We start from the raw sequence: 20,672 nt of genomic DNA, 5'->3' as shown, positions 1-20,672 counted from the left end.
GGCAGAAGGGTGGCATCACAGGTGCACAGACTGCCCTGGACCAGTGCCCGTGACCAGGGTCGGTCGGACAAGGGCGACGCTGACCGGGACCGCTTCACCCATCCCGGATTCCCAGGGAAGGGAGCTGAGCGAGCAACTGCAGGGGAGATAACCCAAGGGCCGGCTAGGTTCCTGCGCGACCGCCTGGCACCCATCCCCCCCCGTCTCTGGCTCCGGCATCGATGCCATCTCACCTCTTCTGGCACCTCGGCCCCCACCGCTTCCTTCCCTGCACGCTCCTACCACCGGCTCCCCACCCCCACCCCCCACCCACTTTGGCTCTTCACCCGAGGCCTCCCTTCCTTCTTGCCTTTTATTTAGTCTTCAGCTCTCCTCGGCCGCCACTGCTTTCAGGCAGATTGTCCTTGGAAGAGGGTGGGGGGGGAGGGGAGCGTGGAGAACTCAGGGAGGAGCCAGGTGGGGGCCGCTGGGCGGGGAGGAGGAGGAGGAGGAGGAGGAGGAGGAGGAGGAGGAGGGAGGCCAGGCTTCCCAACCTCCACTAACAGATGCTGGCGAGGAGGGCTCCGCCTCCCGCTGCGGGCTTCTCTCCGCCCCTTTCCTCCTCCCCCAAGAATTCGACTCCAGTGAAGTCAGCCGCTCAAGCTGCCTCCCGGCTCCCGAGGAGCTCGGGAGCCCCCATCCGATTCTTGGGAGCCATCTGCTCCTGGTGCACACTGGGCAACCAAAAATGATTGGGTTGCTGCGACTGGTTTTCAACAGAGACAACTCTTCCCTTTCCAGATTGCCCGAGAACTCTTCTTATGCACATAGCTTCGGTAGTTGCAAGCAAAATCACCCCCTCTAGCCCTGTCCCTCCTCTACCAGCAAACTTCCGACCAGGAGTCTGTGTGTGAGGTGGTACCAGATGAAAAGGAAAACGAAACGGAGGCCCTGCCTCTGACACCCACAGGACCCGTCTTTATCTATAGTAACCTCCAAAATTCCTTCTACATTTGCATCGTTTTTCTCAGCGAAAACGCTGAGAAGCCAATCACTTGCCAAGAAATGCCAAGAAGCAACAGCACTGTTGTGGCACCCAAACTTCGCCAGCCTACAGCTGGAGAGGTGCAGGATTCTAGGAGTAACCATGTCTGTCGGACTTCACGGTAAACAAGCTGCACCCTGGGAATATGGGCAAGAAGTTCCAGATCCTCTTCTCTCCATTCCTTGCTCCACTCCAGGCCTTTATTTTAATGCCTCTCCACAGGCAACTCCTTTCTTGTTTTTTCTACTGATCTTCCTCGTGCTTACTTTTTTTTTTTTTTTCTGCCCCTGCACATTCTGCAAATGAATGGGCCTTAAAACCATTTGACTGCATAAAATGAAAAAAAAAATTGTGGTGCAAGTGTTCACTGGAGAAAGTAAAAAGATGTTGGGCACTGGTGGGTCAAGCTTCTGTAAATCCTAGTATTCAAGCTGAGAGCTGAAGATCTGAGTTGAAAGCCAGTCTGGACAGACAAATCCAAAAGACTCTTATCTGTATGTAACAAGCAAAAAGCCAGAAGTGGAGCTGTGGCACAAGTGGTTGAGGTCCAGCCAGAGCAAAAAAGCTAACAAGAGTGTGAGGCCCCAGATCACAGAAGGAGGAGGAGGGGTAGGGGGAGGGGGAGGGGAAGGGGAAGAAAGGAAGAAAACAAGCAACAGAACAGAGAAAAAACGTAAATCATACATCTGATATAGGACTGGCACCTAGACTCCATAAAGAACTCTTGCAGCTGGGTGCCTGTGGCTCATGCCTGTGATGCTAGCCACTGAGGAGGCTGAAATTTGAGGAACATGGCTCAAAGACAGCCTACATTGTTATCTCCAATTAATCTCCAAAAAGCAGAAAGTGGAGGTGTGGCTCAAGTGATAGAGTACTAAACTTAAGTGAAAAAGCCCTGGGACAGCATTCAGGTCCTGAATTCAAGCCCTAGTACCTGCACACACAAAAAAAAAAAAAAAAAAAAAAAGAAGAAGAAAGAAAGAAAAAGAAAAAGAAAGAAAACTAAGCTGAGGAAGAGTTCTTAACATTGTCGTACAAATTGGGATGCCTAATAGTGTCAGGAGTAAACTACACAGTTCAGCAGACTCAGAAGATCACAAACTACCAGCATGATGCAGAAAATTAGGCAAACAAAAGATGGTGCTAACAAGCTGTGTACCCATGACTCCTGCTTGTAATCTTAGCTATTCAGAGGCTGAGATACGAGGATCGAGGTTTGAAGCCAACCTGGGCAGGAAAGTCCTTGAGACTCTTTTCTCCAATTAATCTCAGAAAAAGGCAGTAGTAGTGCTGTGGCAAGTGGTAGAGTGCTAGTCTTGAGTATAAAGGAGCTCAGGGAGAGCGTACAGGCCCAGAGTTTAAGCCTCAGGACTGGCACAAAGGAATAAAAAATATGGTGCTAACAAATTTTTAAGGCAACCAAAATAAGCCAATAGTGATCATCTCATGCCAAAATTATTTGGTTTAATTAGGCTATAATTGGACACTTCCTCCAAACAAGAAAGCTGAAATGCACATTTCAGGAGATCCTGGGATCCCTCTGATAAGCTTCCCATGAGGGGATGTATTATCTACTTCGATGACCAAAGTATAGAAATTACTGCTACGAAGCTAAATATTTGACTAATATATACTCAACTTTCTTCAGTTGTTCAAGTTGGCAGCTAGAATTTAAAGTTTAGTTTAGCTGAACCTAGCAGGGAAAGAGAGGAAGAGAGGAAGTGAAGGGGGATGGTGGGGGGTGGGGAGAAGACTTGAACTTTAGGATTGAATATACAAGAAGGCAATCTCAGTTGGAGCCAAGAGTTTATGAGATTCAAGTCTACCATTTCCTCTATGTTCAACTGTCTAATACTGTGCTTTGGACATTCAGCATGGCAAATAAAACTAATGTATACAAAGGAAAGCCATATGATCTCACCTTATACCAGGCCTCAGTACCCAGCAATGAAAAGTATATTCTTTATGCTAACCTCCTCAGTACACAGGAAGACATTTATAAGGTTCTGTTAGGTTTCCAAGAGTTCTCCAAGATAGCAGCCAGCTATATGAATGTCAATGCTAGGTAAATAATAGAGGAAAAATTATAACCATTATGAAAGAAGGGAGAAAGAAGTAGAAGATGTTCAGAGAGAATTCTCCAACCACTAGATAACATAGCACACGTGAGGGGAGAAGCTGGGGTACTTTAACCTGCCTTCTATGGTGTCTGTCAGCCCTGTATGCTATAGATAGGTAAATGAAAATGTCCAGAGGTTTGGCCAACACTCTTCAGATAAAGGAACAACTAGATATTACTCCCAGATTGTTGAGTAGTTTATGTAGATAGTAGACCTTTTGACAATGATTTCCAGAATCTGAGATTGATGAGGGCAATGAAACAGATGTTGTATAGATGTAAGTCCAGTTAATACCACTAGCATGGTAGCATAGCTTGATTTGAGATTGGTAAAGATCTTTATTAAGACCTGTGTTATGAGAAGATAAAGAAGATGATGATCAGTTAGATGATGATGTTAGTAATTGCATTAACAGGACATTTCAGAATGCAAGCTTGGCAATCCCCTAAGTGTAATCCTAACCCAAGAGAAAAGCAAGTAACATTAGAGGTTTCATGTTTCCATTCAAAAATCCTGAGCAGCTATTACATGTGAGGCCCTCTTCTCCCCAGAATTCCAAATTGGGAAATAAAATGCAAAAAAAAAAAACCCAAAACAAAAAAACAAAAGCTTCCATCTTCATGGTGTTTACATGCTAGTGAGCAAAGCATATGTTTAACAATGCAATGATAAATGCTATGAAAAAGTAAAGCTGGACAAAGAAGCGTGCTAAAGGTGTTCAAAAAAGTAGGCCAAAAAACCTGTGTCAAATAGATGACATTTAAGAAGAGTTCTGAAGAGTTCTGGAGTGACAGCTTTCAGGCAAAATAGCAAATGCAAAGGGCTGGCCAGGGCCAATGGATCACACTTCTAATCCTAACTATTCAGAAGGCTAAGCTCTAAGGATCACAGTTTGAAGCCAGCCCAGGCAAGAAAGACCATGAAACTCTAATACCCAATGAACCACAGAAAGCCAGCAGAGCACTAGCCTTGAGCACAAAAGCTCAGAGACAGTGCTCAGGCCCTGAATATAAGCTTCAGGACTGGCACAAAAAAAAAAAAAAAAAAAAGTGCAAAAGTGTCCAAGGCAGTGACAATTTAGGGGTGTCCTATCAGAAGACTCCCAAGATTTCCTTTGAACTAGAATAAATAGACTGCAAGGATTTAGTGGGTTAGTGTTGTAAAACTTTTTTTGGGGGGGGGTCCGGTTGTGGGTCCTGAACTCTGGGCCTGGGAACTGTCCCTCAGCTCTTCAGCTCAAGGCTAGAGCTCTACCACTTGAGCCACAGCACCACTTCCGGCGCTGAGGAATCGAACCCAGGGCCTCAGGCATGCAAGGCAAGCTCTCTATCACTGAGCCACCTTCCCAGCCCCTGTTGTGAAACTCTTGTAGCAATCAGGCATGAGCTTCTTCCTGGATTGAAACAAGTATCTATCTGGCTTTCTCACTTTAATAGGACTCATGAGTTCCATGAGGAGACTGTAAGTGCAGGCATGAAAGCACTATCTGCACTGGGAAGCCACCTTTCACCCCAGCTGGGACATGTGACTTTTTTTACTCATTAACATTACAGTTTCTGACATAGGCTCCATATCAGTCAATCAGTGCACGCATTTTGAGTTTCTCTCGGTGTCCTAGTTAAAGTCAATGAATCTCAGCTCCAGTCTAGTGAAATCAGCAAGACTGGGAAATGGATTAGAAATGAAAATTCTTAGGTTCTACATGGGACTTAGTGAATCAGAAATTGTGGAGTTAGGGCACAGAAATGCAGTAGGGTTTTTATTTTTGTTAGTTTATGTTTAGTGTTAGGCCTCATGTTTGCTGGAAAGTTGTTGTACCACTTAAGCCATACATTTGAGCCATGGCTCCCAGTCCAGTTTTCAGTTTTGTTTTCACACAGGGTACTAACTTTTCTCAGGCTGGCTTGGAACTGAGATGTTCCTACCTATATCTCCTGAGTAACAGGGAACACCAGCATTGACCACTATATCCGGCCATGTGGTTTTTATTTCTGTTTTTGTTTTCAAGGAAATATATTTTCACAAGCAAGTATACCTGCTTGGAAGGAACTTGGGCCACAGATCACAGTTACAATGTCTACATAACAGCTGCACTGGAAATGTTAGGATAACTTTGCATAAACCATCTGGGTGTGAATGCACTTGTCACAAGATGAAACAGGCTTCAGGGAGCATGGGTAGTGCTGAAACAGATGGCCTAGATGGAGGGAAGAATATGACAGTAAGGTCTTATCTTCCAAGGAAAAGATATAACAGCAAGCAGAGGGGTGGGACACAACTCCTTTAGAATGCTCTCCCATTTGTAGTTCAATAAGAAACAGTCAAAAGGATAATTCTTGTGTGTGTGTATGTATGTATGTGTGTGCGCGCACACGCATGCGCACAAGCACATTGCACAGTGCACTGCGTGCTAGTGCTGGGGCTATAACTTAGGGCCTGAGTGTGATCCCTTAGCTTTTTTTTACTCAAGGTGGGTACTCTATTACTCCACTCTAGCCTTTTGCTGGCTAATTAGAGATGAGAATCTCATGGACTTAGCCAGGCACCGGTGGCTCACGCCTATAATCCAACTACTCAGGAGGCTGAGATCTGAGGATCGTGGTTCAAAGCCAGCCCGGGCAGGAAAGTCCATGAAACTCTTTTTTTTTTTTTTTTTTTTTTTGGTCTAGTCGTGGGGCCTGAACTCTGGGCTTGGGCACTGTCCCTCAGCTCTTCAGCTCAAGGCCAGTGCTCTACCACTTGAGCCACAGCACCACTTCCGGCTTTTTTCTTTTTGCTTATGTAGTGCTGAGGAATCGAACCCAGGGCCTCATGCATGCAAGGCAAGCACTCTACCACTGAGCCACCTTCCCAGCCCCTCCATGAAACTCTTATCTCCAATAAACCACCAGAAAACTGCTGAGGGATAGTGCCCAGGCCCAGAGTTCAAGGCTCACAACCAACAAAAAAAAAAAAGAATTTCATGGAATTTCCTGCCCAGGCTGGCTTTGAACCTCAGTCCTCAGATCCCAGCCTCCTGAGTGGCTAAGATTACAGACATGAGCTATGGGTGCCCAACCTACCCACCTGTCTTTACAGAGGCTGGTGGCCAGTACTGGGGATTAGTGGTTGAGGCCTGTGCAAATCACTTTCTTGCTGTGACTCACTTCAGGACCAAATGATGTATACTGAGTTGAACCTTTATACACAAACACACAGCCGCCTTGTCATAATATAGGCAGAGCTGTTTATACTGATGGGCAAGGGATTGGAGAAAGCAACAGCTGCAGAGATTTCCCGGCCAAGTGTGAAATAAGAAACAACACATCTCTCATTTTGCTTAAGGACTAGAGCTTAACATTCCATATGTAGCTGCACTTTGATCAAAGAACAGAACACACTGGAGGGAGACCCTAAGAAAGCAGCAGCAGCAGGACGCCAGACCAGCAGTTTTGCATCAGCTGCTTTGTGCTTACCTCCGTTGTTTGATGACACAAGTCACTCACTATGCTCTGTAGGGCTGTACAGATTAGAAATAAAAAACCAGAGCAAGGCAGTTGCATCAAGTGTCACTAAAGCAAATAACTACTCTTGTCCCCTTGATCCATCCTCTATTTAGAGCCAGGAAGATCATTTCAAGATATAAATGTGATCTTGTAGCTGTTCTCTTGATTTCCCATAGCACACACCTGTACACGGCAGGTCTTGTATGCATAAGCACTGCATGATCTCCTTGTTACACTACCATTTATTGCAGCTATTCTTCCCACTACTCGTCTTCCTGGATCACTCTACTCAAATGAACTACACATCTTCCTGTTCAAAGCCTATTGTCTCCTTTACTGGAAAGCTCTCCCCACTTTGGATGGCTATAGAAAACTCATTCCCAGGCCTTTCTGAGTTTTCTGGATCAGATTAAGTCCTCTGTTTTATACTCCTATCACATGATAATATTTTTCTGTCAACATATTAGCACTTGTTCTAGTATATAAGCATGTAACTATGTGATTATTATCTTTCTGCTACAAGATAATAAATTTCATGAGGACAATGCATATGTTTACTATCTATTCCCATAGCTGGGTACAATGCCTGGACACAGTATGTAGGCAACAAATTTTCTTGGAAGGAAAAGAGGGAGAAAGGGAGAGAAATGATTGGTCAAGGGTGAGAGGAATTAAGGAAATGGAAAGAAAGGAAGCCAGAAAGAAGGAATAGAAGCCCCATTGGGGGGCTAGGATTATAGGCATTGGCCTAATTAGAGTCTGGCTCTAGTTAATTAACTTAAGAGGCACTTTTAGTGCCAAGTTCCTTATGAAAATACAGAGGAGTTGGACTAAATAATTTCAAAGGTCTTTTCAAATTGTGACTTGGACAATGATGAGGATTTGTCTTACACATGTGTGCATTGGTTAAGCTTCATTATCAGTTTGACTGGATAGACAATGGAGATGAGGAAAACCCACTTCCAGGTGTGTCTGTGAGAGTATTTCTATACATGATTAACTAAGGAGTTAGACTCACTCTGAATGCTGGTAAGTACCATCCAATAGGTTGGGGATCAAGGTGGTAACAACATGGGGAAGGGGATGGGAGAGAAAGCTCAAGAATGTTCTCTCCTTCCCTCCCTCTCCCCTTCTTCTTCCTTCTCTTTTCTCTGTCTTTTTCTTCTTATCCACTCCCACAATGTGACCAGCTCTAAACTACCATGCCTTTCCACCATGATGGTCTGACATCATGATTTTTAAAAAGTCACCCTTTCCTCCTGTATGCTGTTCATGCATTTGGCCACAGTAATGAGTAACCAACACACTGTGTTTTATAACCTTCATACCATTTATAGTATTTTACTGAACACACAATGAGAACCAAGGAGTATTTTCAGTAAATGTAGTCCAATATAAAAATGTATTTGAGAAGAAACATATTGCTGTGTTTCTGAAACTCTAAATTCTTGCAAGAGAAAGTTAAGTGGATTTCTATAGTCAATTTTTACAATATTTAGAGTAATTTTGTAACAAAGTTGCTCCATAATTGTTATAGCACTAGAAAGACTACCTAGAACAAATACTGACTAAATTATTCTTCAGAGAAAAATATTATTTTTTCTTTAATTTCCCAGATTTATCTTCCCTCCCTCCTTCCCTCCTCTCTCTCTCTCTCCCTCCCTCCCTCTCTCTCTCTCCCTCTCTCTCTCTCACACACCCACACTTTTAAAATTCACATTTCAATTCACATTTCAAACTCTGATTTCTAGACTTTTTTTTTAGGTTGGTCATGGGGCTTGAACTCTGGGCCTGGGTGCTGTCCCTGAGCTCTTCAGCTCAAGGCAAGTGCTCTACCACTTGAGCCACAGTGCCATTTCCAATCAAACTCTGATTTCTAATATGTATAAACTTTCACTTTCTAATTGAATGTGCTTTTTATTTATTTACTTTTTAAAAAAATTTTTGTTGGTTGTGGGGCTTGAACTCAGGGCCTGGGTGCTGTTGCTGAGCTCTTTTTTTTTCCCTCAAGGCTAGCATTCTATCACTTTGAGCCACAGCCACTTCTGATTTTCTGGTGGTTAATTGGAGATAAGAACCTCATGGACTTTCTTGTTCTGGTTGGCTTTGAACTGTGATCCTCAAATCTCAGCCTCCTAGGATTACAGGTATGAGGCACCAGTGCTGGCTTGCTTAGCTTTTTCATTCAAGGATATGTTGTACCGCATGAGCTGTACCTCCACTTCTGGCTTTTTGCTTGTTATCTGAAGATATAAGTCTTGCAGATTTGGGCTGGGAAAATGGCTCAGTGGTAGAGTGTTTGCCTTACATGCATGAGTTCTGGGTTTGATTCCTCAGCACCACATAAGGAGAAAAAGCTGGAAGTGGCTCAAGTGGTCGAGCGCTAGCCTTGAGCTGAAGAGCTGAGGGACAGTGCCCAGACCCAGAGTTCAGGCCCCATGACTGAACAAAAAAAAAAAAAAAAGTGAAAGTCTTGCAGATTTGTCTGCCAAGGCTGGCTTTGAACCTTGATCCTCAGATCTCAGCCTCCTGAGTAGCTAAGATTACAAGTATGAGCCACCAGTGCCTGACAAGTTTCACATTTTTCTATATGAAGGTTGCTGATAATAGGTTAAGCCATATTGGTAGCTTATAGTATGAGGACGCCAATTAACTCTGGATCCCCCTGTTAAGGGTTTATGTGTTAGAAGTTTAGAAGTGCAGCAATGTTAAAGGGTGGTAAAACATTTAGGAGAAGTCTGTGAGTTAAATAACTTTTTTGTCTTTATAGGAAGCAAATAAGGAAGGAAGGAAGGAAGGAAGGAAGGAAGAAAAGAAGGAAGAAGAGAAGGGAGGGAGGGAGGGAGAAAGGAAGGGAGAGAAGGAGGGAGAGGGAGGTAGGAAAGACTGGAGCCCAGTAGGAGGTGACCAGGTCACTGGAGGCAGTGATCATGGAAGGAATTAATGCAGTCTCTACAGGACATCAATTAGTTCCTGTGAGAGAGTTTTGCTATAAAATAGCCAATCTGGGCCCTTTCTACTATCTGGCTTCCTTTTTGCCATGTGATCTCCCCCCCTTCTCTCTCTCTCACATACACATGCATGTTTCTGCCGTGATGCCAACCGGAAATTATATGACACAATCAAAGGAACCTTTACCAGGGGCCAAGCAACTGGAGCTGCCAAATCTTGAGAACTAAATGAATTGTTTTCTTCATACATTACCTAGCCATAGGCATTTTGTTATAACACTAGAAAGACTACCTAAAACAAATACTGAGTAAATTATTCTTCAGAGAAAAGTATTATTTTTCTATAATTTCCCAGATTTCTCTCTCCTCCCTCCCTCCTTCCCTTTCTTCCCTCCCTCCTTCCCTTTCTTCCCTCCCTCCCTCCCTTTCTTCCCTCCCTCCCTCCCTTTCTTCCCTCCCTCCCTCCCTTTCTTCCCTCCCTCCCTCCCTTTCTTCCCTCCCTCCTTTCCCCTTGCCTCTCTTACACACACACACACACACACACACACACACACACACACACAGAGCATTCTTTTAATTCACATTTCAAACTCTGATTTATAATATGGATAAACATTTCACTTTCTAGTAATACTGCTTTTCATACTCTTTCCCCTTATTTACCCTCATTCCTCACCAGTTTTCAAAACAGGTATGCTGTCCATGATGTTTGGTTCCTCCACAATTTCTAGACTCTTGCAGGAATCTCTCTTTGATGGTGGCTTTGGTATGACCATGCTGGAAGTTGAAGCTTCTTCAGCTAAGAAGCAATAGCTTTATGTGACCCTCATGGAGGGGATTCAGGGAAAGGAATGTGCTCCTTTCTCACTTTCATTTTCCCTGTCTCTCTGCTATGCAAACCTTTCAACAAATGCAGTAGGGGAAAATCAAGAAAAGTGATGACTACTACTCTCAATAATTATTTTACCTTCAAAAGATTCTATTCCTTTGACATAGAGGCAAAGCAGAACACCTAAGTACAGACTTTCAAGCTAGTATGTTTTTCTTTCTGTATCTGAGCCCAGAGAGGTTGGCATAATTTCCTAAGGATATAGAAACCAATGAATAGCTCATGGGCTACAAATCTCCCCTCCCCAGTTCCCAAGTCCTCCTCATCTCATCTACATTTGTACAAGGAAAAGACATAATTCTGTGACAATGAGTTTATAACGGAAATGGACTTAACAAGGTCATTTAGTCCCTAAAGACTATAGTTACACTAGAAATTCACACCCTATATTGAGGCTCCCTTGTGAGAGAACCCATTCCCTGTCTCTATAGTAGTACCTGTTGTCTGAGAAGTCCTGACTACTCGGCGGGATTGAATCACGCACATGAAAAATTGCAGATGAAACTCCTCTTTATGCATGGTTATTTCCTAGAAACAAGAGAGTTTAATCCAAATGAATGGATCTGTGGAGTGATTAAGGTTCCAATGACTGACTTTGACCAAGTATGATCACTACTGCTAGGCCTTAGAACTTGTCAACATGAAACTATCATCATATGAAGTGATATATATATAATCCGTTTTTATACACTTGACAAGGCAGGATCCCTTTGAACTAAGCAAGCACTCCACTTTCCCAGCTGCTGAAGGTATGGAAAGGGCTGGGGACTGCCAGAGTTTTTCCTTTCTCATGGCTGAGCTCAGAATGTAGTTGTTATCTAGTGCCTACTTGGAAGCATTCTCCAAGTCACAGGTCTGGGCTAGTTATGTTGTGGGGCCTGGTTAATAGTCTGAATGAACAAATATGCTTCTTTTCATTATTTTCTCTTAAAAAGTTTGACATAAGGCTGGAGATGGGTGGTAGAGCACCTGTCTAGCCTTTTTGAGGCCCTCAACTTTACTATGGCAAATGAAAAGGGAGGAGAGGTCTGGTATTGACTAAAGGTAATCATAGTGGTTCCAGATACAACAGAAGGGGGACTTCGAGCATCCTGAATCCTTTCCTGTCTCAGAAGAGGTAGGTCTTTGGTAGCTCCCATTATAGATCACTGCTTCTATTTCCAACTCCCATGTTTTTAGAGACTGACACACTACTACTTGAGCCACAGCTCCATTTCCGGCTTTTTGGTAGTTAATTGGAGCTGAAAGTCCCGCAATCTGCTGTGCTAGCTTTGAACCGTGATCCTCAGATCTCAGCCTCCTGAGTAGTTAGGATTACAGGGGTGATCCACTGACACCTTTCTTTCTTTCCCTCTCCCTCCTTCCATTCTTTTCTCTTTTTCTTTTCTTTTTTTTGCCAAATAGTCAAGCATGATGTACTGTAGAATATAAGACTGCAGGTTAAGCACTTTGTTTCATGGCCCTGCACTTGCATCCTTTCTCTGAACCGGTTTATAGTCTTCACCTATGTCTCTCCCCAAACCCTGTATTAGCACCCCACGTCCTGGGATCCTCAATAAGACATACTATAGTCCGAGATCCTCTTAGATCTCAGGTCTCCAATCTATCCGGGAAGCAACAGGCTCCTAAACAAGTAAAGCGACGCCGAAAAAGTTATCCAGAAAACCGAGACTCAGGAAAGACCCAAGAAAACAGAACAACAACAACAACAAAAAACCTCCCCTAAGAACCCGCGGTGCGGAACCAAAGCCCAAGAGCCGAGCTTCCCGGGGGGGACGTAGAAAAGTGAAGGACGAAGGTTGCACTAACGGTGTTCCAAGCACGAGAACGAGAAAAGGGCTCAGACGGAAAAGGTAACACGGGGACTTTAGACGACGGCCTCAAACGCTCCGCGGGTTTCTTTGGGCCGTGACCACTCCAGCCAGGCGTTCCCAGGCGGGGAACCTTTTGACCTTTGACCTCCCGCCCGGCCCCCCCCACCTTCCTCTCTTCTCCCCTCCCCCCCCGCCCTTCCTCGGAGGCCGCCAAGCTCGCTTCCGGCGTCGTGAAGGCAGTTCCGGTTCGCGGGCAGTTCCCGGGTTTGACGTTCCCGCGCTCGGCCGGAAACCCCCTTTGCATAGCCGCCGGTTCCGGTTCGGTGAGTGGCGGCGGGAAGCTGGGGGAGGGGTGAGGATGGAGGGAGTTTGGGCCCGGAGGTTGTGTCGGACCCGGCCCGGGGGACTTGGACGAGGCCGGGCGCAAGCGAGGACCGCTGTGGGGACTGAGCTTTCTCCTCCGCCCCGCCCCCCCCGGGACCACCTCCCCTCCCCCCTGCGGCCCGACGGCCGCCGTCAGCCCGGTGTCCGTTAGTGAGGCGTCCTCGGGCGGTTCCTGCAGGCCTCTTGGCTCCCGGACTGCCGGGAAACCATCTCCCTATCATTGCAGCCGCCGCCGCAGGCCCTGTGTCGGCGGGAAGGCCGGGTGGAATCCCGCCACTTTCCCGCCGGAGCAAGAGAGGGTCTCCCTCTCTCAAAGGGAGAGCTGTCTTCATCGGGAAGTTCACCTTTCCATCACACCTGCTTCAACCTCTCGTCTCTCCTTGAGACCTTCTGTGATAGTTCTCGACTACTTCTGCGTCTCACGTAAACAGGTCTCCAACTCTTTACTGTGTGTGCTATCTCCCCGAGATGTGATCCTATTGCTTGTGCCAACCACCAGAAAGAGACGTCGGGACCCTCCCTCTTGCCCGGGTTATGAAATCTCCCTTAACAGCCACAGTTTGCTTACCTGGCTCATCGCCTCCTGGTAATTTCTCCTCGACTTGGTCTCTCCTAACGTGGTCTCTCGATCTATCTATACCCTGCTTTTTCTTGTCTTGAGAGCTTGGTGATTTCTGTTTATCAGTGTCTCTGCAGTATTTCTGCTATCTTGTGGGCTTACTTTGCTCTTTTATCGCTTTTAAGTCAGACTTGTTAAAACATTATTTCAGTTCATGTCTGGTAGGTTCTGCTTAGAGTCTACCTACTGGAATGGTGGTGATTCTTGTAAAGTGTATGTAGGCTGCCAACAATATGACTTTAGGTCTTCGTTGGATATGCTGAATGGAGCAGATCACATCATCTCCTAAGTCTTGATTCTTCATAAAGATAAATTGTGTTAGCGACTCCGTGTTGAAATATAGATGATGCTGACTTTGAAGTGACAGTGAAACCTTGTATTTCTTAAGTGTGATCATTCCTCCTTTACCTCTCGGCTTCTTTAAGGAAGCTTCATTTATATGTATACCTGATTTCACCTAATTGTCCCAACTGCAAAGATGATGAGCACCATATCACCCATACAGTGAGTTAAGGCTAGAGGGAGTGGATGGATATAAAAACAGGTTCTGCCACTTGTGATGTAATTCTTGACTACTGCATTAGAAGTCCTCTCTTCTGGTGACTTCAATATCTACCAGTTTAACCAGCTTTACTGCATCTGGATTTATGCGTCTGGATTGCTAAGTCTGGATAACTAAGCTGGTCAGTGGCAAGCAACAGCTCTTGCTTATCTTTGTATCCCAATACCGCACACTTAGTAGGTGCATAATAAATGTATGTGTCAAGAAAGAATACCTTTTAGGCCATTGAACATTAAGTGTATAAAGGTTTAATTGAGTGAGTTAACATGCAGAAATATGGTGGGGGAAAGAAAACTCCAAACATATGATGTACAAACTATATATTATATGGATAATTGTTTTCCAGAGCTCAGGGTAGAGTAATTCACATGATTATTTCCACACCTTTCTCATAACTAACTAGTTCTAACTACATGTTGGTCCTGGATACAACTGTACAATGCTTCTCAGTATATATTTTCTAGTAATTTGATCATAATCTAAACATTCCCTTTTATAATCATATCTTTGCCAGTGTGTAAGCTGATAAATGTTTTGCCACATTTAGTATTTCTGTTCAATCAAAATTCTTTGTCATCTTTTTTCCCTCCACTTTTAGATTTTCAGTTGTGTTCATCTACTGAATAGACTCATATGAATAGCTAAGTGCTCGTGTTCTTTTCATAAATTAAACGATATCCAGATAGTAGGGATGCATTATTAAGATAATTTTCTTAAAAGAAAAAAATTAATCTTTATAAGAATTTGATGGCAGAATGTTACCTGATTAAGCATTTAATATGGATTCTTAGGGTTCAAAAAAGAATCCCTTCTAGTGCAATTGCAGAAAGGCCAAAAGAAACTAAGCACACGGAAGAGGCTAGATATATTTCTTTTAATGTAAGAGAAAATACTTGGTCTGATTAAACATAAATCAGCCTGGATTTCTCAGGGCTAGCTAGAGATTTTTTTTTTAACTGCCCATGTGAACCTAAGTGAGAATGATTTAATGGATATTAATGTTAACCAACAATAATGTTAATGTGTTTGAAATATATTGTGTTTGCTGGGAAGTCAAGGTTCTTCCCCTGTCTGCATTTAACCTCTCTAAACAAAGCTTTTAAAATTGTCTGAATTTCTGGCTTGTTTTCCTCTTCACATCACTCAAAAAGGCAAAGGAATTGGGGATTCTTTTACTAGGAATCAGACTTGTAAAATTCTCAATATAAAGAAAGAAGGAAGGGACAGATAGGAAGGAAGCTAATGATGACAATTAGAAAATGAGTTGAAAAAATAAAAGTACTGCTAAATTATTGACTGATATGTTCTCCCCTTATCCCCCCTTAATCTGGAACCTAAAGAAATCTGCCCTATTAAAGAAAGAAGAAAGGGAAAAATGACTTGGAGAATTTCCAAATAGAAACCTTTGCTAAGTTGAGCATTTGAAAGTGTATTTGAGACCCAAATCTAAAGCTTAAAGTCATTGGAAGTCTTTCGTGGCAAGCTTGGATAATCAGATAATCATTCTTAGTCTATAGCTGTCTCAAGAAAAGTCCAGCTGCCTTCCTTTGTGTATGCGCTTTGTTGAGTGACCACAGAGAGATCCTCTTGTTAGGTAGTCTCCTGAATACATTGAAGTCCTAGTATTGCAATGTACTTAGTGAAGTGCTCAATCTTTTAAAAAGATAGTGACGTGAATAGATATGGGTGTGATGATTACTATCTCTAGTTCTCCCCATTGATAGACCTAGTTCTTTTCCCCTCTTCCCTTTTCTCTTTTCCTTCTTTTCTCTCTTCTCTTCTCTTCTCTTCTCTTCTCTTCTCTTCTCTTCTCTTCTCTTCTCTTCTCTTCTCTTCTCTTCTCTTCTCTTCTCTTCTCTTCGTTTTATGCTTGATAGAGTATTCTATACCTTGAACTGAGCCTCAATTCCAAGGTAACTTAAGTCTAAACCCCCCCCCCCGACTCCCCCCTTTTTTTTTCTGGGAAAAGGGGATATATCAGAGAAGAAAGTAAGGCAAGTCTCCTATCTGTGGTTTCACTTTTGCAATTTCAGTTATGCACAGTCAACTGTGGTTCAAAAATAATTAAGTGGAAAATTCCATATTTTGAAATTGAGGCTATTCATATAACTTATTATATTTCATTATTGTTAATCTCTTACTGTGCTATATATATATAAATGCCATATATTGGTATATATGTATGGGTGAAAAACAATAGTGCATATTCAGAGTTCTATACTATCTGCAGTTTTAGGCATCCACTGGGGGCTTGGAACATATTCCTTGCAAAAAAGAGAAGGCTATGGTATAAGGTGAAGGAATTTTGTTTTTTTAAAAGCAGGTTGCAGTGGGTGGGGGAGATGTTGATGGATGGTAATTGAACCTAGATCTTTTAGTTGTTAGGCAAATGCTGTGTCACTGGGTTGTGTCCTCAGCAGTTTAAACAATGATGGGGGGGCAGGAGTACCTTGTACACTGCAATATATTGTTTGATAATGCTTAACAAATCAGTAACTTTATATTGGCTACTAAGTAAGATGTGTGGACATAGTAAGATCATTATAAGGTTTGTTTATAAAATGGTTTAAGTGTGAGATAATAGGGAAAGCAATGAATTGGGAAGAAATTTTAGGCCATGTTTTTAGTGTAGTCACTAACTTTAAGACTTTCTACAGGGGCTGGGAAGGTGGCTCAGTGGTAGAGCACTTGCCTTGCAAGCCTGAGGCCCTGGGTTCGATTCCTCAGCACCACATAAGCAAAAAGAAAAAAGCCGGAAGTGGCGCTGTGGCTCAAGTGGTAGAGTGCTAGCCTTGAGCTGAAGAGCTGAGGGACAGCTCCCAGGCCCAGAGTTCAGGCCCCACGACCAGACCAAAAAAAACAAAAAAAAGACTTTCTGCAAATTATTCAGTCTCCCAAGGGTTGGATCTCCAACTCATTTCTTGCTCTAGTGTTCTTATTCCATAACTTGTCTGTAATTGCTGTTTAGCACAGTTTGTAGAAGTGTTTGAAAGTATCTTAGGCCAATTTTATTTTTTTCTTCCTATCAACTCATCTGCCCTTAAATTTTCTCCAAGAATGCGGTTGTCACTTCTTAGTGACTTCCTGTTCTAGAATATATGAAGTGGATGTTTCACTATATAATGCTCCTGTTTTGTGTCTTCTTTTATAGGACTTTGTATCTTTGCTAAAGTCAGTGATGTGAAAAGACCTGACATGGGTAAGATCGACTATGAAGTCATTTGATCATTTCAGTTAGTCTGATTAGTTATGCTGAGTTAAGCTGGAGTGAAAAGATGTGTTCCCTGGTATTTCCAATATTTGTAAAGAGTTACATATGCATAATGATAATATTGAGAAATCTTAATTTTAAATATGAAATATAACAAACACAGGAATCAAACTTTTTTATTATTGTATTAAAAAGATATATATATATAAGCAAACATTTTTTCCTGTTTATTGTATACTTACCCTAAGTATTTGAGATGAATGAATCCATTTAATATTTCCAGCCCCCTTACTAGAATACCTAATAGCACTTACAAAGTAGATACTACCATCAATATCTATACCCAGCTTCCCTGTTTTGTTTTGAAAGCAGATCTTACTATTTAACCCAGTCTGGCTTTGAACTTCTGATCCTCCTGCCTTAGCCTCCTGAATGTGGAGATTACACTAATGCACCAGTAGCTTCAATTTATTTTTATATTAAACTTTATCTCCTCTCTAGCTCGCTCCTCTCTTTCTCTCTCTTTGTCAGTCTTGTGATTTGAACTCAAGGACTGGGTGCTGTCTCTGAGCTTTTTTGCTCAAGGCTAGCATTCTTCTCGTTGAGCCACAGCTCTACTTCCAGCATTTTTGGACCTTAATTGGAGATAAGAGTCTCATGGACTTTTCTGCCCTGGTTGGTTTCAAACTGTGATCCTTAGATCTCAGCCTCCTGAGTAGCCAGGATTATAGGAGTGAGCCACCAGTGTGGAGCTTGTATTAAATTTTTAATAATTAAAACATGAAAGCTTAATTTGGAAGAAATTTCAATAATTTTTTAAACCTTAAGCTGTTTTTATTCTGGTAAGAATTTTAAACTGTGAGGTAGATGATATTAGTCTATTTCAGTGACATTTTGAGAATGATGTGTTGCAATTTCCTGACAGTGGTTAGCTGTGAAGGGGGGGTTTCATTCGACTGTGGAAATCATTAGGTGAAAACAGTGGTTCATAGGAAAGAAGTTATTCAAGAATTATGTGAGTCAAAGTAATCTGTGCTCTTTTCTAGATGATATTGCTGACAGGGTGAGGATGGATTCTGGAGAAGTAACTTTAGTGAACCACAACTCTAGCTTCAAAACCCACCTCCGGCCACAATCAGGTTTTCCAGAGGACCAGCTTTCATTTTCTGACCAGCAGGTTAGGAATAATTTTTTCTTTTAATTATTTTATTCCATTGTAAGTTTTTATCTGATGTAGTTTAAATGTCTCTCTCTTTCTCCCTCTGACACACACACACACACACACACACACACACACACACTCTCTCTCTCTCTCTCTCTCTCTCTCTCTCTCTCTCTCTCTCTCTCTCTCTCTCTCACACACACACACACACACACGTGAGCTTAGTGTTTGGAATTCTGCTTGGTATACTGAAGTGAAGACAAAGTTTACACAGGCTAGGAATGAATTGTTTGACAGCAATACTTTTTAGAAAACTTCATCATTCCTCTAAATATTATACTTGTCAACAATAGATCAGCATCCTTTTAAACTAATGCATTACATTTACTAAGCATTAAGTTTGAGGAGTGAAGTAAACCTATATGCACTTTGAGATTTTTATGGGCTGTAAAGTTTACTCAAGGTGTAGCCCAGAATGAGCATTTTGGTGTTGCTTGGGAGCTTGGAAGAAATGCACAATCTCAGAAATTACCACTTATCACTGAACCTTTATGTTAAAAGCACCCCCTTGGGGCTGGGAAGGTGGCTCAGTGGTAGAGCGCTTGCTTTACAAGCCTGAGGCCCTGGGTTCAATTCCTCAGCACCACATAAGCAAAAAAAAAAAAAAAAAAAAAAGCACCCCCTTGCTGAGTTATATGCATATTAAATTGAGAGGAGGCTGTTAAAGCTTTCTCTGTGGAAAGCCATTAGAAATTTGGGTGAGGTCACTCTTCCTTTTGAAAATACTTAAGCATTGCAAAGTGGACATTGAATACTTGTAGCATCCTTCCTCCATTATCATTTAATACCTGTTTCTACATTTCAGGTTTTCATGGTAGGTATTCTACCACCTGTACTTAAAAGCTATCTCTGTAATATTTTCAAAAGAATCAAAATGAAGATTTTTCTCAGTCTCTTTAATACATGTGACACTGGCCTTCAGATAGGATATAGAAAATATATATTTACTTTCAGATAAACGTTTTTTGGATTAGGTTATATAGCAGATCTTTATTTTTCATTTTTCCCCTTGAGCCTGAATATTTCATCAGATTATCTAGTTTATTAGTATGTAGCTTAATTGTAATACATGTAAATATATTGAGTTGTGAAATATTCCATAATTCTACTTGGTGATATGTATTTCTTAATCTATGTAACTTTTATTCTTTTCATTGCCAAAAATATGTTTTAAGAAAAATCTTGTGCTTTGTTTAGATTTTACCTTCCAGGCAAGAAAATTTGGACCGATCTTTTACTTGTTCTACAAGAAGTGCAGCTTATACTCCCAATTATTACTCAGGTATGATACATTACTTGTCATCAAGGCACATACTTACTGTTCAGATTTCTTCCTAGCAAATGTTTTGTGCTGTTTCTAGTAGTGAAAACATTGTCATAGCTGGAGGTGTAGCTCTCAGTAGTAGAGAGCTTGTTTGGTATGTACAAGGCCCTGGGTTCAATTCCTAGGTGGGGGTGTGGGAAAGCATTGTCAAAGCAAAAGGACACTTTATTCATGAAATACATTATGTATATGTGGGTGCTATACTTAAAAGTTTTAATTTCAACCAAATACTAATTTTTTTTGTGCCAGTCCTGGGACTTGAACTCAGATCCTGGGCACTGTCCCTGAGTTTCTTTTGCCCAAGGATAGTGCTCTGCCACTTGAGCCACAGCTCCTCTTTGGCCTTTTTCAGTAGTTTAGTGGATAAGAGTCTTGCAGAATTTCCTGCGGGGGCTGGCTTCAAACTGCAATCCTCAGCTCTCAGCCTCCTGAGTAGCTAAGATTACAGGCATGAACCACTGGCACTCAGCTTCCAAATACTAATTTTTAGTGAAAAAGTTTTGGAATCTATACACTTATTTGTCCATTGTGCCATTTTGAAAATCAGTAGAGCTTTGTTTTTGTTTTGATTTTTTATTTTATTTTATTTTTTTTGAACTCTGGGCCTGCGCGCTGTCCCTCAGCTCTTCAGCTCAAGGCTAGCGCTCTATCACTTGAGCCATAGCGCCACTTCCTGCTTTTTTCATTTTGCTTATGTGGTGCTGAGGAATCGAACCCAGGGCCTCAGGCATGCAAGGCAAGCGCTCTACCACTGAGCCACCTTCCCAGCCCTGTTTTGATTTTTTAATATATATGTGATATAAGGAATATTTGTTTCTTATTGATTTAAACTACAAAGCTAGTTTATTTCTATTCTGTGTGAAAAAAATTAAACCTAAAATTTTTATTACCAAAACTTATCCCTATTACTATCAAGCAGGAAATATTTACATGTTTTTCTCTAGCACCTGCCACAGCCATATGTTTGCATATTCAGGAGCTTATTTTAATTTGTAATCATTACAGAAGTTCCTATCACTGGCCTGTGTTTAGACTTTCAGCTTTCTTTCTTTTCTTTTTTTTTTTTT

General features: G+C 42.2%; 2 protein-coding genes across 6 annotated transcripts in view; one reads left to right on the top strand and one right to left on the bottom strand.

Annotated features, from left to right (window-relative positions):
• The window catches only part of Pfkm (phosphofructokinase, muscle), a 43,654-nt gene extending 31,253 nt beyond the window's left edge, over positions 1–12,401 (bottom strand). The window contains exons 1-3 of one of the 3 annotated variants that reach the window (XM_070039840.1): positions 12,279–12,401; positions 10,907–10,997; positions 10,257–10,379 (exon numbers count right to left, since the gene is read on the bottom strand). In XM_070039840.1, the coding sequence (XP_069895941.1) occupies positions 10,257–10,379; positions 10,907–10,988 (205 nt within the window). In that variant the 5' untranslated portion in view covers positions 10,989–10,997; positions 12,279–12,401. Of the gene's footprint in view, positions 1–349; positions 455–10,256; positions 10,380–10,906; positions 10,998–12,035; positions 12,136–12,278 lie in introns of those variants that run through there. The other 2 variants (XM_070039848.1, XM_070039858.1) reach the window with 2 other exon arrangements.
• Positions 12,402–12,640: 239 nt separating this feature from the next.
• Positions 12,641–20,672, top strand: part of Senp1 (SUMO specific peptidase 1) — a 59,276-nt gene continuing 51,244 nt past the window's right edge. For 2 of the 3 annotated variants that reach the window (XM_070039878.1, XM_070039869.1), the window contains exons 1-4: positions 12,641–13,253; positions 17,000–17,047; positions 18,106–18,236; positions 19,479–19,563. In XM_070039878.1, coding sequence (XP_069895979.1) covers positions 13,202–13,253; positions 17,000–17,047; positions 18,106–18,236; positions 19,479–19,563 — 316 coding nt within the window. In that variant the 5' untranslated portion in view covers positions 12,641–13,201. The remainder of the gene's footprint in view (positions 13,254–16,999; positions 17,048–18,105; positions 18,237–19,478; positions 19,564–20,672) is intronic. The other variant, XM_070039889.1, reaches the window with a different exon arrangement.

This window comes from Dipodomys merriami, unplaced genomic scaffold, assembly GCF_024711535.1.
Source record: "Dipodomys merriami isolate MVZ:Mamm:240054 unplaced genomic scaffold, mDipMer1.0.p SCAF_10, whole genome shotgun sequence".
In the NCBI taxonomy this organism is placed as follows: domain Eukaryota; kingdom Metazoa; phylum Chordata; class Mammalia; order Rodentia; family Heteromyidae; genus Dipodomys; species Dipodomys merriami.
This window is presented reverse-complemented; position numbering and strand designations above follow the sequence as displayed.